We start from the raw sequence: 18,587 nt of genomic DNA on the forward strand, positions 1-18,587 counted from the left end.
CCTCATGCCTCTCTTTAATGTCTGTGAATTGTGCATAGGCCTATCAAATTTGTGACTGTCTGAAGAGTCACAATGACAGCTCAGAGGCACACTTTATTTTATAAGCTATAGGCCTACTGTAGGGTGTCCTGTAGGGTATTTATTACAGTTTTTCTCAATTGCTAAAACACTCAAACCCATTGGCTGTACAAAGTTCTCAGTTGCCTGGACTCATTTAGCTAATTATGCAGTCTGTTGTCAATACCTTAAACAATTTCGATTAAAAATGTACTTCTCCCTGAGAATTGTAATGTTTTGAACAATGTGTTTTCTATTTTTCGGTGTATTGTTTACTGACTGCTTGAGAGTGTATATCATTTTGATCACTTTGTTAATGATTTGAGAGCAGTGTTTGATTTTGAACACAGGTAAAACTGTTTTGAGGCGAATGTTTCATTTTGCAAGAGGAGTCAAAGGTTATGTACATAGTGCTTGAATATGAGGTTTTGTGTTTAATGTTTTCAGGAAATGGAGCAAAGTTTCAGAAATTTTGTTTTAGCAATTGAGAAAAACTGTAACTGCAATCGGGTCATGTGTGCAGTCCGGCAGTGTCAATTATGCGTGCGCTTGAATTTATGGTGACTTTGTGTGAACTAAATACGCTACGCTTCCATTCGACAACCTGTTTGGATAATGTGCTATTGAATTTTCTGTTAATCTTATGGTGCACATGTTGTGTAGGGTCTGCATTAGTGCCGACATTGGAACAAGATGTTGTAATTTCCCGGCTCTTGTTATTACATTTTTTCGGGAAACGTGAAGTGTTCCCGCGACAGTTCCGGGATCCTGGTTACCCATGTTAATCCCTAGTCTGGAGAGCTCTAAATCCTGATCCTGGTTACCCATGTTAATCCCTAGTCTGGACAGCTCTAAATCCTGATCCTGGTTACCCATGTTAATCCCTAGTCTGGAGAGCTCTAAATCCTGATCCTGGTTACCCATGTTAATCCCTAGTCTGGACAGCACTAAATCCTGATCCTGGTTACCCATGTTAATCCCTAGTCTGGACAGCTCTAAATCCTGATCCTGGTTACCCATGTTAATCCCTAGTCTGGACAGCTCTAAATCCTGATCCTGGTTACCCATGTTAATCCCTAGTGTGGACAGCTCTAAATCCTGATCCTGGTTACCCATGTTAATCCATAGTCTGGAGAGCTATAAATCCTGATCCTGGTTACCCATGTTAAACCCTAGTCTGGGCAGCTCTAAATCCTGATCCTGGTTACCCATGTTAATCCCTACTCTGGACAGCTATAAATCCTGATCCTGGTTACCCATGTTAATCCCTAGTCTGGACAGCTCTAAATCCTGATCCTGGTTACCCATGTTAATCCCTAGTCTGGAGAGCTCTAAATCCTGATCCTGGTTACCCATGTTAATCCCTAGTCTGGACAGCACTAAATCCTGATCCTGGTTACCCATGTTAATCCCTAGTCTGGACAGCTCTAAATCCTGATCCTGGTTACCCATGTTAATCCCTAGTCTGGACAGCTCTAAATCCTGATCCTGGTTACCCATGTTAATCCCTAGTGTGGACAGCTCTAAATCCTGATCCTGGTTACCCATGTTAATCCATAGTCTGGAGAGCTATAAATCCTGATCCTGGTTACCCATGTTAAACCCTAGTCTGGGCAGCTCTAAATCCTGATCCTGGTTACCCATGTTAATCCCTACTCTGGACAGCTATAAATCCTGATCATGGTTACCCATGTTAATCCATAGTCTGGACAGCTCTAAATCCTGATCCTGGTTACCCATGTTAATCCCTAATCTGGAGAGCTCTAAATCCTGATCCTGGTTACCCATGATAATCCCTAGTCTGGACAGCTCTAAATCCTGATCCTGGTTACCCATGTTAATCCCTAGTCTGGACAGCTCTAAATCCTGATCCTGGTTACCCATGTTAATCCCTAGTCTGGACTGCTCTAAATCCTGATCCTGGTTACCCATGTTAATCCCTAGTCTGGACAGCTCTAAATCCTGATCCTGGTTACCCATGTTAATCCCTAGTGTGGACAGCTCTAAATCCTGATCCTGGTTACCCATGTTAATCCCTAGTCTGGAGAGCTCTAAATCCTGATCCTGGTTACCCATGTTAATCCCTAGTCTGGACAGCTCTAAATCCTGATCCTGGTTACCCATATTAATCCCTAGTCTGGAGAGCTCTAAATCCTGATCCTGGTTACTCATGTTAATCCCTCGTCTGGACAGCTCTAAATCCTGATCCTGGTTACCCATGTTAATCCCTAGTCTGGACAGCTCTAAATCCTGATCCTGGTTACCCATGTTAATCCCTAGTCTGGACAGCTCTAAATCCTGATCCTGGTTACCCATGTTAATCCCTAGTGTGGACAGCTCTAAATCCTGATCCTGGTTACCCATGTTAATCCATAGTCTGGAGAGCTATAAATCCTGATCCTGGTTACCCATGTTAAACCCTAGACTGGGCAGCTCTAAATCCTGATCCTGGTTACCCATGTTAATCCCTAGTCTGGACAGCTCTAAATCCTGATCCTGGTTACCCATGTTAATCCATAGTCTGGACAGCTCTAAATCCTGATCCTGGTTACCCATGTTAATCCCTAATCTGGAGAGCTCTAAATCCTGATCCTGGTTATCCATGATAATCCCTAGTCTGGACAGCTCTAAATCCTGATCCTGGTTACCCATGTTAATCCCTAGTCTGGACAGCTCTAAATCCTGATCCTGGTTACCCATGTTAATCCCTAGTCTGGACAGCTCTAAATCCTGATCCTGGTTACCCATGTTAATCCCTAGTCTGGACTGCTCTAAATCCTGATCCTGGTTACCCATGTTAATCCCTAGTCTGGACAGCTCTAAATCCTGATCCTGGTTACCCATGTTAATCCCTAGTCTGGACAGCTCTAAATCCTGATCCTGGTTACCCATGTTAATCCCTAGTGTGGACAGCTCTAAATCCTGATCCTGGTTACCCATGTTAATCCCTAGTCTGGACAGCTCTAAATCCTGATCCTGGTTACCCATATTAATCCCTAGTCTGGAGAGCTCTAAATCCTGATCCTGGTTACTCATGTTAATCCCTAGTCTGGACAGCTCTAAATCCTGATCCTGGTTACCCATGTTAATCCCTAATCTGGACAGCTCTAAATCCTGATCCTGGTTACCCATGTTAATCCCTAGTCTGGACAGCTCTAAATCCTGATCCTGGTTACCCATGTTAATCCCTAGTCTGGACAGCTCTAAATCCTGATCCTGGTTACCCATGTTAATCCCTAGTGTGGACAGCTCTAAATCCTGATCCTGGTTACCCATGTTAATCCCTAGTCTGGAGAGCTCTAAATCCTGATCCTGGTTACCCATGTTAATCCCTAGTCTGGACAGCTCTAAATCCTGATCCTGGTTACCCATGTTAATCCCTAGTGTGGACAGCTCTAAATCCTGATCCTGGTTACCCATGTTAATCCATAGTCTGGAGAGCTATAAACCCTGATCCTGGTTACCCATGTTAAACCCTAGTCTGGGCAGCTCTAAATCCTGATCCTGGTTACCCATGTTAATCCCTAGTCTGGACAGCTCTAAATCCTGATCCTGGTTACCCATGTTAATCCATAGTCTGGACAGCTCTAAATCCTGATCCTGGTTACCCATGTTAATCCCTAATCTGGAGAGCTCTAAATCCTGATCCTGGTTACCCATGATAATCCCTAGTCTGGACAGCTCTAAATCCTGATCCTGGTTACCCATGTTAATCCCTAGTCTGGACAGCTCTAAATCCTGATCCTGGTTACCCATGTTAATCCCTAGTCTGGACAGCTCTAAATCCTGATCCTGGTTACCCATGTTAATCCCTAGTCTGGACTGCTCTAAATCCTGATCCTGGTTACCCATGTTAATCCCTAGTCTGGACAGCTCTAAATCCTGATCCTGGTTACCCATGTTAATCCCTAGTGTGGACAGCTCTAAATCCTGATCCTGGTTACCCATGTTAATCCCTAGTCTGGAGAGCTCTAAATCCTGATCCTGGTTACCCATGTTAATCCCTAGTCTGGACAGCTCTAAATCCTGATCCTGGTTACCCATATTAATCCCTAGTCTGGAGAGCTCTAAATCCTGATCCTGGTTACTCATGTTAATCCCTCGTCTGGACAGCTCTAAATCCTGATCCTGGTTACCCATGTTAATCCCTAGTCTGGACAGCTCTAAATCCTGATCCTGGTTACCCATGTTAATCCCTAGTCTGGACAGCTCTAAATCCTGATCCTGGTTACCCATGTTAATCCCTAGTGTGGACAGCTCTAAATCCTGATCCTGGTTAACCATGTTAATCCATAGTCTGGAGAGCTATAAATCCTGATCCTGGTTACCCATGTTAAACCCTAGACTGGGCAGCTCTAAATCCTGATCCTGGTTACCCATGTTAATCCCTAGTCTGGACAGCTCTAAATCCTGATCCTGGTTACCCATGTTAATCCATATTCTGGACAGCTCTAAATCCTGATCCTGGTTACCCATGTTAATCCCTAATCTGGAGAGCTCTAAATCCTGATCCTGGTTATCCATGATAATCCCTAGTCTGGACAGCTCTAAATCCTGATCCTGGTTACCCATGTTAATCCCTAGTCTGGACAGCTCTAAATCCTGATCCTGGTTACCCATGTTAATCCCTAGTCTGGACAGCTCTAAATCCTGATCCTGGTTACCCATGTTAATCCCTAGTCTGGACTGCTCTAAATCCTGATCCTGGTTACCCATGTTAATCCCTAGTCTGGACAGCTCTAAATCCTGATCCTGGTTACCCATGTTAATCCCTAGTCTGGACAGCTCTAAATCCTGATCCTGGTTACCCATGTTAATCCCTAGTGTGGACAGCTCTAAATCCTGATCCTGGTTACCCATGTTAATCCCTAGTCTGGACAGCTCTAAATCTTGATCCTGGTTACCCATATTAATCCCTAGTCTGGAGAGCTCTAAATCCTGATCCTGGTTACTCATGTTAATCCCTCGTCTGGACAGCTCTAAATCCTGATCCTGGTTACCCATGTTAATCCCTAGTCTGGACAGCTCTAAATCCTGATCCTGGTTACTCATGTTAATCCCTAGTCTGGACAGCTCTAAATCCTGATCCTGGTTACCCATGTTAATCCCTAATCTGGACAGCTCTAAATCCTGATCCTGGTTACCCATGTTAATCCCTAGTCTGGACAGCTCTAAATCCTGATCCTGGTTACCCATGTTAATCCCTAGTCTGGAGAGCTCTAAATCCTGATCCTGGTTACCCATGTTAATCCCTAGTCTGGACAGCACTAAATCCTGATCCTGGTTACCCATGTTAATCCCTAGTCTGGACAGCTCTAAATCCTGATCCTGGTTACCCATGTTAATCCCTAGTCTGGACAGCTCTAAATCCTGATCCTGGTTACCCATGTTAATCCCTAGTGTGGACAGCTCTAAATCCTGATCCTGGTTACCCATGTTAATCCATAGTCTGGAGAGCTATAAATCCTGATCCTGGTTACCCATGTTAAACCCTAGTCTGGGCAGCTCTAAATCCTGATCCTGGTTACCCATGTTAATCCCTAGTCTGGACAGCTCTAAATCCTGATCCTGGTTACCCATGTTAATCCATAGTCTGGACAGCTCTAAATCCTGATCCTGGTTACCCATGTTAATCCCTAATCTGGAGAGCTCTAAATCCTGATCCTGGTTACCCATGATAATCCCTAGTCTGGACAGCTCTAAATCCTGATCCTGGTTACCCATGTTAATCCCTAGTCTGGACAGCTCTAAATCCTGATCCTGGTTACCCATGTTAATCCCTAGTCTGGACAGCTCTAAATCCTGATCCTGGTTACCCATGTTAATCCCTAGTCTGGACTGCTCTAAATCCTGATCCTGGTTACCCATGTTAATCCCTAGTCTGGACAGCTCTAAATCCTGATCCTGGTTACCCATGTTAATCCCTAGTGTGGACAGCTCTAAATCCTGATCCTGGTTACCCATGTTAATCCCTAGTCTGGAGAGCTCTAAATCCTGATCCTGGTTACCCATGTTAATCCCTAGTCTGGACAGCTCTAAATCCTGATCCTGGTTACCCATATTAATCCCTAGTCTGGAGAGCTCTAAATCCTGATCCTGGTTACTCATGTTAATCCCTCGTCTGGACAGCTCTAAATCCTGATCCTGGTTACCCATGTTAATCCCTAGTCTGGACAGCTCAAAATCCTGATCCTGGTTACTCATGTTAATCCCTAGTCTGGACAGCTCTAAATCCTGATCCTGGTTACCCATGTTAATCCCTAATCTGGACAGCTCTAAATCCTGATCCTGGTTACCCATGTTAATCCCTAGTCTGGACAGCTCTAAATCCTGATCCTGGTTACCCATGTTAATCCCTAGTCTGGACAGCTCTAAATCCTGATCCTGGTTACCCATGTTAATCCCTAGTGTGGACAGCTCTAAATCCTGATCCTGGTTACCCATGTTAATCCCTAGTCTGGAGAGCTCTAAATCCTGATCCTGGTTACCCATGTTAATCCCTAGTGTGGACAGCTCTAAATCCTGATCCTGGTTACCCATGTTAATCCATAGTCTGGAGAGCTATAAACCCTGATCCTGGTTACCCATGTTAAACCCTAGTCTGGGCAGCTCTAAATCCTGATCCTGGTTACCCATGTTAATCCCTAGTCTGGACAGCTCTAAATCCTGATCCTGGTTACCCATGTTAATCCATAGTCTGGACAGCTCTAAATCCTGATCCTGGTTACCCATGTTAATCCCTAATCTGGAGAGCTCTAAATCCTGATCCTGGTTACCCATGATAATCCCTAGTCTGGACAGCTCTAAATCCTGATCCTGGTTACCCATGTTAATCCCTAGTCTGGACAGCTCTAAATCCTGATCCTGGTTACCCATGTTAATCCCTAGTCTGGACAGCTCTAAATCCTGATCCTGGTTACCCATGTTAATCCCTAGTCTGGACTGCTCTAAATCCTGATCCTGGTTACCCATGTTAATCCCTAGTCTGGACAGCTCTAAATCCTGATCCTGGTTACCCATGTTAATCCCTAGTGTGGACAGCTCTAAATCCTGATCCTGGTTACCCATGTTAATCCCTAGTCTGGAGAGCTCTAAATCCTGATCCTGGTTACCCATGTTAATCCCTAGTCTGGACAGCTCTAAATCCTGATCCTGCTTACCCATATTAATCCCTAGTCTGGAGAGCTCTAAATCCTGATCCTGGTTACTCATGTTAATCCCTCGTCTGGACAGCTCTAAATCCTGATCCTGGTTACCCATGTTAATCCCTAGTCTGGACAGCTCTAAATCCTGATCCTGGTTACTCATGTTAATCCCTAGTCTGGACAGCTCTAAATCCTGATCCTGGTTACCCATGTTAATCCCTAATCTGGACAGCTCTAAATCCTGATCCTGGTTACCCATGTTAATCCCTAGTCTGGACAGCTCTAAATCCTGATCCTGGTTACCCATGTTAATCCCTAGTCTGGACAGCTCTAAATCCTGATCCTGGTTACCCATGTTAATCCCTAGTGTGGACAGCTCTAAATCCTGATCCTGGTTACCCATGTTAATCCCTAGTCGGGACAGCTCTAAATCCTGATCCTGGTTACCCATGTTAATCCCTAGTCTGGACAGCTCTAAATCTTGATCACCCATGTTAATCCCTAGTCTGGAGAGCTCTAAATCCTGATCCTGGTTACCCATGTTAATCCCTAGTCTGGACAGCTCTAAATCCTGATCCTGGTTACCCATGTTAATCCCTAGTCTGGACAGCTCTAAATCCTGATCCTGGTTACCCATGTTAATCCCTAGTCTGGACAGCTCTAAATCCTGATCCTGGTTACCCATGTTAATCCCTAGTCTGGACAGCTCTAAATCCTGATGGACACATTTAACATCGAGGAAAAGACATGTCGATCTCATCATTTAGCATCTTTTTTATTACTTGATTTGAATAAGTAACAATAGGTCATTTCGAGTGAATATATTCCTGCCGTTGAATCAAACTCAGTGCAGTCTGAAAGGTCCAAGAAATGAAAGCATCTCAATGAGCTTGGGGTCAGGGACAGCACACAGTGACAGGTCAGAGAGATAGCAGGAGACAGACACACCTCCCCCACAGCCACACACACGGACTTCTTCAGATGGGTGTGAGATGGGAACAATATGTGGTATGTGGGGGCAGACCAGCCGAGCAACATCTCCCACAGCGCTCCATCGCGGTTGGCTGCAGAGCGCAAGGCATCATGGTGTGTTTTCTCAAAGACATAATTATTCTGAGGTAGACCAATGCCAGCAGATAGACTTAACACAGTCTTGGCAATAACTGTGCCTTGTCCTCTCTGAACAAAAAAGCAAAGGGAAAATAGCATTCATTCCCACCCAGAGGCTTCCTATCCGAAACACCACAGAGGGATGTTATAGTACTTCTCTTTTATGCTTTGCCTCAGTAAAATTACAACGACCTCATATTGAGTGAAGGAACGGGAAAGATGGATGCAGAAAAGATTTGGACATGGATCAAAAGACTTAAGTTTTACTGCACCATCCTTCCTCCTCCTTCTCTCCTTCCCTCCCCTCTCGGATAATTGCTGCATTGGCTCCATTCAGAGCCTCGAGCCCATCTCATCTGAGGTGCATCCCGGTCCTGCCTGGCAGAGTGTGAAAACACTGCTCTTACAGGTCCGTCTTCAACAGAGATGTAAACACTAATCGTCTCTGGCAGAGCCCTGGCCTTCAGAAGACACAGAGGAGGAGCAGGGAACAGAACAGTCAGGAGAAAAAGTAGAGTAGAGCAGAGAAAGGGCGGGCTGGCTCCTACTGCCTCTTGGCGAGCTGATGGCTCCTACTGCCTCTTGGCGAGCTGATGGCTCCTACTGCCTCTTGGCGAGCTGATGGCTCCTACTGCCTCTTGGCGAGCTGATGGCTCCTACTGCCTCTTGGCGAGCTGATGGCTCCTACTGCCTCTTGGCGAGCTGATGGCTCCTACTGCCTCTTGGCGAGCTGATGGCTCCTACTGCCTCTTGGCGGGCTGATGGCTCCTACTGCCTCTTGGCGAGCTGATGGCTTCTACTGCCTCTTGGCGAGCTGATGGCTCCTACTGCCTCTTTGCGGGCTGATGGCTCCTACTGCCTCTTTGCGGGCTGATTGCTCCTACTGCCTCTTGGCGAGCTGATGGCTCCTACTGCCTCTTGGCGAGCTGATGGCTCCTACTGCCTCTTGGCGGGCTGATGGCTCCTACTGCCTCTTGGCGGGCTGATGGCTCCTACTGCCTCTTGGCGGGCTGATGGCTCCTACTGCCTCTTGGCGGGCTGATGGCTCCTACTGCCTCTTGGCGGGCTGATGGCTCCTACTGCCTCTTGGCGGGCTGATGGCTCCTACTGCCTCTTGGCGGGCTGATGGCTCCTACTGCCTCTTGGCGGGCTGATGGCTGCTACTGCCTCTTGGCGGGCTGATGGCTCCTACTGGCTCTTGGCGGGCTGATGGCTCCTACTGCCTCTTGGCGGGCTGATGGCTCTTACTGCCTCTTGGCGAGCTGATGGCTCCTACTGCCTCTTGGCGGGCTGATGGCTCCTACTACCTCTTGGCGGGCTGCTGGCTGGATGCATTCACTTGCTTTACAACAGCACCATCTATCTTTCTAATTAGACGCTTACAGCCTGAAATGGCTAGGTAATGTCATTGGAACTCTCATTTCAGAGGCACTTTGAAATGTCTGAAGGACTATTCATTGTTATGTCTAGTTGACATGACCAATTGAAAGTGCCTAGCTCGTTATGTCTGCACCGTATCCCTGTTCTTTCAGTGCTTAGGCTCCATCACTCACAGTGAGGACTAAGTGATTATTCCCATGGTGTAGTAGGATGACATGCTCTCAGACTCCAACAGAAAGATGGCCACCAAAATACGGTAAAGGTTCAAGACAGCAGCTATTAGAACACACATCCAATAGAGACTAAGGCTGGGTGATATACACTGAGTGTACAAATTATTATGAACACCTGCTCCTTCCATGACATGGACTGACCAGGGTCATGCAACTCAATATTATGTTCTTAATGTTTTGTACACTCAGTGTATACTGGATTTTTACAATACAGTCTATAACAATATTAAGATACAGTGCTAAATTAAATTAAAAGTACAAATTGCACTAGTTCACTGTTTTAAAACCATCAGAATGGAGAAAGCCCATTAAAATCACATAGAATTCATTAATTTGTTGCCATTCAAGGCTCATGCACTAGTCATAAAACATATTTATTAATATTTATTAATCAGAAACATAAAACAAACCAATACCAGCATACTATTAAAAAAAATGGAATATCGCCCACTGCTCAAGGCAGTACAGGCACTATATCAGAATTGTGAAAGCATGAAATAGGAGAGTGGTAAAGAGAAATCATCTTTGTGACAGACACACTCAGAGAGAATGTAAATGTAACTTTTTCCTGAGCGGGCAACATTTATCGTATCATCGGACTTCCTGCTCCGCGGAGTCTTTGCGTTTCCCTTCCTCAATCAACCAGAAAGAGCAGACATGATGGATGTCACTGTCCCAGCTCTGGCCAGTGTGACTGATAGCCTGATTATACAAGCATATCCCCCTCCCCTGTATAGAACAACAACACCTTACCGCTGGCAATATTAACCGGCTTGTCCAACCTTATGGATGGCGGAGTGCTTTTGTTGCTTATTGAAATGTGTTATATGACTGATCTTATTATGGCCAGGCTACTTCAAATCACAGCTTGTGTTAGCAATAGCTTGTTTTAGCAATAGCTTGTTTTAGCAACAGTTTGTTTTAGCAACAGCTTGTGTTAGCAACAGCTTGTGTTAGCAACAGCTTGTGCCATGCGAATGTTATACAACCAAAACAAACACATGGTAAATCATAAGCCCTCGACCTCGCAGCTGGCTGAATAAAAGGATACATTTTCTATCTCAGACTGACTGCCACATCACAATGCTCAAATGGATTCCTGTCACTGGCTTGATGTGTGTGACTGACATAGCTCTGCAGCTGGTTACCCACTAAGTGTAGGTAAACCAGTGGAGTAGAAGGTAAAGGGGAAGCCATCTTGACTGATGTAATCAATAAACCAAGATGGCCGACCTGATCATCATTGAAGTGTTATGGTGGTGCTGAAGTTGAGCTTTCAGGTGCCCTCCCTTCACTCCATCTCCTCCAACCACGACTCAAAGTCTCGACGTGATTGATCAGACTGAGACTGAGCCTCCGCTCAGGTGAGACGCTTGGATCTATCACTCGGTTAACTCGAAGAGAGAGAGAGAGGTTCTAACAAATGAAAGCAGTGAGAGAATGAGAGAGAAGGATGAGACATTGAGTGGCTTACCCCATGCTTCCTGCCATCAGGAGGATCAGGTTGTAGATGTGTGAGAAGATGAAGAGGAAAAGGATGGTGCTGAAGAACATGGTCATCCAGGAGCCGTGATCCTCACGGAACATTTTCAGACGCAGATAACGACCTATATGAGGGCATGAGGAGAAGACACCTGTTCAGTGGCAGGCTCCATTCACAGGGCATTCTATTCCCCCAGTCAGTTAGTGGCTGTGTCCCAAATGGCACCATGTTCCCTATATAGTGCACTACTTTTGACCAGAGTACTTTTTACCAGGGCCCCTGGTCAAAAGAAGTGCACTATATAGGGAATTGGGAATAGCGTACCGTTTTAGATGCAACACTGAACCAGGACATATGATGAAAGTATGGGCTATGTTCATACACATCAATAACCATTCCATCTGTTAGAAATTCACCCTTTAAGTATTGTAATGATGATTAAAGATCATTATTTTTTGTGACCAACTTTTTATTTAGGTTAGTCATTTTTCTATCTTTTTTTCATAGTTACAGGTTCCCCCCAAAATATAATAAATCCAAAATATAATAAATCCATTTAAAGCCATCTTAGAGTCAACATATTTTTTTGCAGGAGTGCTGCCTGTCAGCAGTAATCTTCTCTGAGATTCAAGGGACTATCAACGTTAAGTAACATAATAGATGGAAAACATTGAATATTTCAATTCATGCACTTCCAAATTAATTTTGTAACTTTTCCCCAGAAGCATTTAACTACAAGGTACTCCCTGTGCCTACCTGAACTCCCTGTGCCTACCTGATTTAGGGGACAGAGTGAACAGTTGGGGCCAATTTGATCTTAAAACGTTCTTCTGGTGTTAAATACAGTCTTTGAACTATTGTCTGTGAACAATTGATAGTCTGGATTACAGGATACCAAGGTCATATTTTTACATTTCATCTGTGGGCCATACTTTTTTAATGGTTAGCTCAGAATGTGAGCTTTCTAAAGTTGTTTATATATGCTTTCGGGAGCCCAGATCATTTATTTATACATCCCATCATTGGATGTTTCTGTATTTGGGTTTCCCAAGGAACTCCATAGGCCAGCATAGCTGACCTAAATTGTAAATATAACAAATTTGTTGCCTGGTAATGTGTATGTATCTTTCAAATCTTGTAATGTTCTAAAACCATGAACCGTCCATGTTATTGATAAGGGTACGGATTCCGCATTTGGACCATTAGAGGGATAGAAAAGGCCTCAAGGCATTATTGTGAAATATCGGGGCATGGATATGCCATTTTGATTCCCAGTTACATTGTTTTTCTAACAGAAATAGTGTGAGCAATAATAGGATTAAAGAGTAGTTTACGGGATATATCAGTGAAGACCACCTCTTCCAGGGTAATAGGACACACAATTTTTTGCTCAATACTCAGCCAGAAGAGTCATGTCTAAACCAATTCAGGAAGGCGTGAAACGCTAAAGCCTGAATATACACTTTAAAGTGTTGTACAGATAGTCCTCTTTAGTCTTTCCCTCTTTCTATACTTATTCATTTTTTCTGGGATCGTTTGCCTTCCCATATACAGTTGAAGTCGGAAGTTCACATACACCTTAGCCAAATAGATTTAAACTCAGTTTTTCACAATTCCTGACATTGAATCCTAGCAAGAATTCCCTGTCTTAGGTCAGTTAGGATCACCATGTGAAATGTCAGAATAATAGTAAAGAATGATTTATTTCAGCTTTTATTTATTTCATCACATTCCCAGTGGGTCAGAAGTTTACATACACTCAATTAGTATTTGGTAGCATTGCTTTTAAATTGTTTAACTTGGGTCAAACATTTCAGGTAGTCTTCCACAAGCTTCCCACAATAATTTCGGTGAATTTTGGCCCATTCCTCCTGACAAGAGCTGGTGTAACCGAGTCAGATTTGTAGGCCTCCTTGCTCCCACAATTGTGATACAGTGAATTACAAGTGAAATAATCTGTCTGTAAACAATTGTTGGAAAAATTACTTGGTGTCATGCACAAAGTAGATGTCCTAACTGACTTGCCAAAACTATAGTTTGTTAACAAGACATTTGTGGAGTGGTTGAAAAACAAGTTTTAATGACTCCAACATAAGTGTATGTAAACTTCCGACTTTAACTGTACATTTTAAAATTGCACTATGAATTTTGCACTATGAATTTGATCTCAATAGCCAGAAGGGGGAGCCATTGGAAGAATTGACCTACAGAAATTCAGCCGTGGCAATATTCATTTTGACAATAGATATTCTTCAGGTTAAAGTAACTGGGATATTTTTCCATCTATTGAGTTCAGATTGAAATTTAATCAAAATCAAATCAAATGTATTTGTCACATACACATGGTTAGCAGGTGTTAATGCAAGTGTTACATCAAGGTACATTACATTACATCAAGATGGCAAGATGCAGTAGATGGTATAGCATACAGTATATACATATTAGATGAGTAATGTAGGGTATGAGAACATTATATAAAGTGTCATTGTTTAAAGTGGCTAGTGATACATTTAATTACAACAAGATGGCAAGATGCAGTAGATGGTATAGTGTACAGTATATACATATGAGATGAGTAATGTAGGGTAAGTAAACATTATATAATATAAAGTGGCTAGTGATAAATTGATTACATAAATATTTCCATTATTAAAGTGGCTGGAGTTGATTCAGTATGTTGGCAGCAGCCACTCAATGTTAGTGATGGCTGTTTAACAGTCTGATGGCCTTGAGATAGAAGCTGTTTTTCAGTCTCTCTGTCCCCGCTTTGATGCACCTGTACTGACCTCGCCTTCTGGATGATAGCGGGGTCAACAGGCAGTGGCTCGGGTGGTTGTTGTCCTTGATAATCTTTATGGCCTTCCTGTGACATCGGGTGGTGTAGGTGTCCTGGAGGGCAGGTAGTTTGCACCCGGTGATGCGTTGTGCAGACCTCACTACCCTCTGGAGAGCCTTCCGGTTATGGGAGCAGCTGCCATACCAGGCGGTGATACAGCCCCGACAGGATGCTCTCGAAAGTGCATCTGTAAAAGTTTGTGAGTGTTTTGGTGACAAGCCAAATTTCTTCAGCCTCCTGAGGTTGAAGAGGCGCTGCTGTGACTTCTTCACCACGCTGTCTGTGTGGGTGGACCATTTAAGTTTGTTCGTGATGTGTACGCCGAGGAACTTAAAACTCTCCACCCTCTCCACTACTGTCCCATCAATGTAGATTGGGGGCTGCTCCCTCTGCTGTTTCCTGAAGTCCATGATCATCTCCTTTGTTTTGTTGACATTGAGTGCGAGGTTATTTTCCTGACACCACACTCCGAGGGCCCTCACCTCCTCTCTGTAGGCCGCCTCGTCGTTGTTGGTAATCAAGCCTACCACTGTCATGTCGTCTGAAAAATTGATGATTAAGTTGGAGGCGTGCATGGCCACGCAGTCGTGGGCGAACAGGGAGTACAGGAGAGGGCTGAGAATGCACCCTTGTGGGGCCCCAGTGTTGAGGATCAGCAGGGTGGAGATGTTGTTACCTACCCTCATCACCTGGGGCGGCCCATCAGGAAGTCCAGGACCCAGTTGCACAGGGCGGGGTCGAGACCCTGGGTCTCGAGCAACAAAATGGAGTCGTGGTCAGCTTTTCCGAAGGGAGGGCGGTGGAGGGCCTTACATGCTTCGCGGATGTTAGAATAACTGTGGTCTAGGGTTTTGCCAGCCCTGGTAGCACAATCGATATGCTGATAGAATTTGGGGAGCCTTGTTTTCAGATTAGCCTTGTTAAAATCCCCGGCTACAATAAATGCAGCCTCAGGATATGTGGTTTCCAGTCCAATGAAGTTCTTTCAGGGTCGGCATTTGATTGTGAGGAATCCTAAGTCAGGTGAACAGAAGGACTAGAGTTCCTGTATGTTGTTATGATCACACCACGTCTCGTTAATCATAAGGCATACACCCCCGCCATTCTTCTTACCAGAGAGATGCTTGTTTCTGTCGGTGCGATGTGTGAAGAAACCAGGTGGCTGTAGCGACTCAGATAGCCTGTCTCGATCGAGCCATGTTTCCGTGAAAACAAAGAACGTTACAGTCTCTGATGTCTCTCTGGAAGGCAACCCTTGCTCGGATTTCGTCTACCTTGTTGTCAAGAGACTGGACATTGGCGAGTAGTATGCTCGGGAGCGGTGCGTGATGTGCCCGTCTGACTTGAGCGTTCTGTTAAAGTTTCTGCCAATGGTTTTATTTAATTAAGGAAATATATATACTCCCAAATATTTAAAATGGGAAGCGATTGGGGTTCCATGAGTAGAGATGGAGTACGTCCTCCATCGGGGTCTTGAGAGGCAGTAGGGCTAACTTGGTTAGATTCATTTTACAATTTGAGATTAAGCTAAATGTATATACGATCTTCAATGCGTTTGGGAGCGATTGAGATACATTGTCTAGATAGAGTAAAATATTGTCTGTGTATAATGAAATGAAATTGTCAGTAGACTTGAGAGAAATTGGTGTTATTTCCTTCGATTTATGCATTTCCTGGGCCAGAGGATCCATGGATGATACAATTGAATCTCCTTATCTGCTGCTTCCAGTGATTCTGAACAGAGCAGTGCAGATATTGCCTGTTATGACTATGGCTGAGGGATTGACATTTTTTTAAATCTTTGATTGATTCATTTGGATTCTGATAGTAATTCCCCTGTTTCAAATTCAACAGTTGATTAAAGAACATTCTGAAGCGCCATTTCCTCCTTTGAAACAGATTTTCACTGCAATTTATTTTGGTGATGAACTAAGCCTTGCCAAATGAACTTGAGTGTTCTAAAATGGTACCTGTTTAGTACATAAAGTCAGAGAATATCACTGGTCGGTGCTCTTTGGTATATCACAGACCACATCATGTTTTCCACAAACTCTTTTCAGCAATCTGACTGAGACCCTGTTGTGTTCTGGCTGGCTGGCTGGCTTGTGTTCCACGAGGACAGTTCAGCATGATTAGATTGATTATGCAGACATTTATGACCTGTGGTGTTTTTCCATTCTTCTGGTTGGGAATCAAATTACTAGGAAAGATCTCTCTGCTAGAGCATGAGATTGATTCAGATAGTCCACCTTCTGCCCTGAATACATAATCACAGCAGGCCTCTGGTGCCAGAGATCCTCTATACAGTTGATGAAATTCCATTACACCACTGTTCTTCTGGATTTGAATGAATCGATCGGTTTAGCTAATGCAAGGATGGACTGCGTTGCTCACAAAATGATCAACTAAGTGCACAGTTCGTATCATTTTGACAGCCATCTACATCAGATGAAATGTTATTTGTGGCAATAATAGGAATAGATGTCAACCAAGCAACTTAATCCATACGACAACACAACACTAATCATACACATGTTGCAAGTAGTGGCTTATACCAATGTCACTGCAAAACAGAAAATGATAATTCATTGGATATGTATAATCAAACTGTAGCTAGTGTGTATAACAGAATGTTCTATCTCCCTCCTGCTGCTCGGTGCTCATACAGTACAATGCCAGTCTGTCCCGTGTCATTGGCCCTGACCCCAAGTCCTCTTTCCCCACAGGGAGGCTGTACTGTTGCTAACACAAGCAGCAGGCTTTCGCTCCTTCTGATTTCCCCTCAGAAATCTCAGCCAGTGCCGATACCAGCATAGCAGCACCATGCTCTCAGGCACAACTCTTTGTTTTGGTCTCCCCCAGTCAGTCAGGCTATTTTAGAGATACAGCCCCTGGGGGTAGTGTTTTGTTGTGTCAATACTCAGACGTTCGAGACAGGACACCACTGCTCCATTTATTTCCCCATTACCACAAGGCCATGCTCCCTCTCTCTGAACGCCTTACATGCTGTTCAATCTCAGCTCGCTCACCTCATTCTCCCCATAAAACCAAAGCCGCTGCGACTGCCTCAGAGAGGTGGAGTCCCCGAATGCTGTTTTACGACCATAATGAATGACACTTCTGTCTCTCCAGGCGTTGCCCTGGGTTGTCATACGGCAATGCATTCTTATACAGCCGTTGATACAGCAGACAAATTAAGGTCTCCACTACATAAAGCACCATGTACTGTATAAGATGCAAAGAAGATGCAAAGAAGAGGTGGAGTACATTTACATACAGAACAAAGAGATTAAATTGGATACATTCCCTGTCACCAAATTGTGTTTAACCCCATTCAAACAGTTGTGAAGTGGTAGATGCATCGATGTGCAGGTGCCTAGCTAGTGTGGTTTGTGGTATTTCGAGGTTCATCACAGCTGCATAATTGAATTGGTTTGCACGGATGAACTTAATTGCCTGTAGTGCCAATGAGCCCCAGCTCTGCAGCGTGTGTACCAGCAGATCTGACTCTTAAAGTCGCCAGCGCAGCCAGCTAGCACGGTGGCGAGCTCCCTTCTCGGAGCCAATCAGTGTAGGATTTAACTAGGGGTGATTCAAGATTATTCAGCGGACTGCCTTGAGTCACCACACCTCCCCTCCTTAGAGAGGCCCGATAACGAGTGATTCATGAGCCACTTCTACACTGTTCATCTAGGCTGGACACACAAACATGCACACAGGCATGCACACTGGCACGCACACACTTCCATTTCTCCAGATGTTGGTCGCCTATCAAAATTCAAATATGTGTGGTTGTCTCCATCTAGTGTTGATATAGTGATAGTACCACATAACTGACAGAACTGATGCTGAATTGGAGAAAAAAAAAGGTCTCCTTCTTCAATTACACAGGATTCATACTGACCACCATCTAAATGTGATGTGGAAATCATTAAATGTGATACGCGCATGACCACGGTGGTTTCCACTGTTTAAATCTAGCAGACCAGTGGAATAATGAATTATAATTTGACATTAAACAAAGGTCATGGCACCAAAACAGGATTTGAAAAGACGCGAGAGAAGAAAAAAACCACTCCAATCCGGTCGGTTAACAAGCAGGCACGTTGGTGCCAGACAGCTAAAATACAAACACACCGTGACAAACTGAAGCAGGCAATCAATCAAACACACACAGACACACAGTGGGAGTCACAGCCCCAGACTGATGAAAAGGACACAGCTGGTGGAGGTGTTCTGACTGACTGACTGAAGGAGGCCTGAGACCCAAGCACGGTCTCTCCTGTCATCATGATACCAATCATCAATAACTCTCGGCTTATTAAACAGGGTAAGAACTCTCA

General features: G+C 44.3%; 1 protein-coding gene across 4 annotated transcripts in view; it reads right to left on the reverse strand.

The window, feature by feature from the left end:
• LOC118396541 (transmembrane protein 117-like) overlaps positions 1–18,587 on the reverse strand; it is a 73,498-nt gene that overhangs the window by 35,848 nt on the left and 19,063 nt on the right. For all 4 annotated transcript variants that reach the window (XM_035790799.2, XM_035790800.2, XM_035790801.2 and 1 more), the window contains exon 3: positions 11,400–11,532. In XM_035790799.2, the coding sequence (XP_035646692.1) occupies positions 11,400–11,532 (133 nt within the window). The remainder of the gene's footprint in view (positions 1–11,399; positions 11,533–18,587) is intronic.

Source organism: Oncorhynchus keta, chromosome 17, assembly GCF_023373465.1.
Source record: "Oncorhynchus keta strain PuntledgeMale-10-30-2019 chromosome 17, Oket_V2, whole genome shotgun sequence".
Lineage (NCBI taxonomy): Eukaryota > Metazoa > Chordata > Actinopteri > Salmoniformes > Salmonidae > Oncorhynchus > Oncorhynchus keta.